Source organism: Cyclospora cayetanensis, unplaced genomic scaffold (assembly GCF_002999335.1).
Source record: "Cyclospora cayetanensis isolate NF1_C8 unplaced genomic scaffold, CcayRef3 CcayRef3_contig_39, whole genome shotgun sequence".
Classification (NCBI taxonomy): domain Eukaryota; phylum Apicomplexa; class Conoidasida; order Eucoccidiorida; family Eimeriidae; genus Cyclospora; species Cyclospora cayetanensis.
The window spans coordinates 250,709-252,932 of record NW_020312358.1 but is presented as its reverse complement, the minus strand read 5'-3'; the positions used below and the strand labels follow the sequence as shown (position 1 = coordinate 252,932).

Below are 2,224 nucleotides of genomic sequence, written 5' to 3'. Positions count from 1 at the left end.
TGCAAGCCCCCTAAATACTGTGTTTTTCAAGGCTACAGTATGGGAACATTTCTTACTTCAAATAACCGTCGTGCTCCTATTGCATGCAACGAAGGGGACAACACCATAGTATTGTGAGTGGGGCGGCTGCAGCTGGGGCTGAGGAATCTGAGACTGCGACTTGCAGATGCTGCCGAGAGACCCACGTTTGGCTTTTGGTCTTCACCACTGAGAATTTCGCTTCTTCTTTCGCTTATTTTCCTTCCATCAAACGAACACGAGGGAAAATGGCGTTCAAAAAGGTGCGCACAGTCTGTAGAAGGATGCGGAGGGTCTGGGAACGCCCCATTTGCCGATGTTCCTCCCTCACTGATCCCTTGTTTTAATGCCAGCCAAACTCCCGATATAAATATCCTTTTTTGTAATGAGTTTGTGGTGGTAGAGCCCCGTGACACGGTCCTGCCTTGGATGCGTCTACTTCTCCCTCACATGAGCCCACATGTGATATGGGGAGGCGCTGCTGTGTTTCTCCTCGCCCCTGCGGCCTCGCAAGCAACCTCTATGCGTTCAATATTTACGAAACGTTGTTTTTGCTTTTCTAGTGCCATACGTTTCGTGGATTGCCTGTTTCTGTGTCCGTTTTCCTTGCTGGAAAATCACCTCGACCGGGGAGCCGTGGGGCGGAGACGTCGTTGCAGTCAGCCAGCAGGGGAATGCTTTGACAATGAAAAATCTGCATTCCATGTTATGCAGCTCTTGGGCTTATCGAGAGTGGCTTGCCGGCAGTTCACCGTAGCGGAGCCGCACGGCGGCTAATCTTGAAGCGGTGCATGCGGCAAATCAAAGGCGCTTTGCATGGCAACTATAAATTTCAGCGCGTGTTAGGTTTTCGTACATCGCATACTTTGCCATGTTGCGCTGGAGCGCGTGTTTTGTTGTCTTCCGCCATGTAGCATTCGTGCGTGCTGGTTCTGTATCTCCCATTATTGCAGGTGGTTCTGATCAACTGCCAGGGCCACCTCCTGGGCCGTCTGGCCTCTGTGGTCGCCAAGGAGATCCTTAACGGCCAGCGCGTCGTGTGCGTGAAGTGCGAGAACATCAACATTTCTGGTAAGACCCTGCACACTCCCGCTGGAATTGATGGATCTACGCCAAGATGGAGCTGTAGTGCACAGCAATCTAGTCGTGCCCGCTCGCATCCCGCAAAAATGCAGTCAAGGGGCATGCGTATGCACATGTTGGTTACAGGCTCTCTACACCGCAACAGGCTCAAGTATCAGGCCTTCCTGCGCCTGAGGGTGAACTCCAACCCCAAGAGAGGACCTTTCCACTTGCGCGCCCCATCTCGCATTTTCTGGCGCGCCGTCCGCGGCATGATCCGTCACAAGACCATCCGTGGAAAGAAGGCGCTTTCCCGCCTAGAGGTTCGCCTTTTCACCTTGGGCTGTGTGTTCAACGCGATCGAAATGGAGGGCTGGGTATGGGCGGATGGCTGTGCAGGCGAGCTGCATGCGCGAAGGTGCAAATGCTCATCACATTCTGCGAGTGCGCTCTTCTTTTAGGTCTATGAGGGGGTGCCCGTCAAGTACGAGAGGAAGAAGAAGCTTGTAGTGCCACAGGCCCTCCGCGCCGTGCGTCTTCGCCCCGGTCGGAACTTTTGCCGCCTTGGGGAGCTCAGCGCGTCGGTAAGCAGCGTTGGTCGCCGTTTCTGTGTTTTTTCTGGTAGTGGGCATTGAATTTGTTTAGCTCTACGTTTCCCATCAAGCACTTCCATTGATGGGCGTAGTCTAACCGGCAGGCCACCGATGCTGGGATTTATGTCGCAGGTTGGCTGGTCCAAAAGCAGCCTGATCTCCCGCCTTGAAGATCAGCGCAAGGCCAGATCTGCAAAGTTCTTCAAGCGCCAGCAGACCGAGGCCAAGGCCCGCGTTGCGGCCTCCAAGGAAGTCATGAACTCCATGCCTAAGGAAAGCGTTGCGCTATTGCAAGAGTGTGGATACGCATGAACAAATACCGCTTCGGATGTGCGGCGACACACCAGGGTCCTCTCCAGCGCATCTTTTGGATTGGCGCTGCGCAGAAACCCCTCTAATTCTCGTTAATGCCTCTAGCGTATGGCAAGCCTGTGCCGCTTTACGCAGTGGCCAGAGGGCACACTGGTCTTGAAGACGTAGAAACGGACGATAGTGTTTTCTACTTCCCAATTAGATCAGTGTTTCAGATTACGAAACATTTAGCCCGTGGT

At 53.6% G+C, this 2,224-nt stretch overlaps 1 protein-coding gene across 1 annotated transcript; it reads left to right on the top strand.

Annotated features, from left to right (window-relative positions):
* The first annotated feature begins 266 nt into the window (after positions 1-266).
* Positions 267-1,985, top strand: LOC113146552 (60S ribosomal protein L13a-like). Its single transcript, XM_026334256.1, has 5 exons — positions 267-281; positions 972-1,089; positions 1,228-1,403; positions 1,542-1,664; positions 1,806-1,985. The coding sequence occupies exons 1-5, from the start codon at positions 267-269 to the stop codon at positions 1,983-1,985; spliced, it is 612 nt and encodes a 203-aa protein (XP_026190041.1).
* The last annotated feature ends 239 nt before the right edge of the window (positions 1,986-2,224 follow it).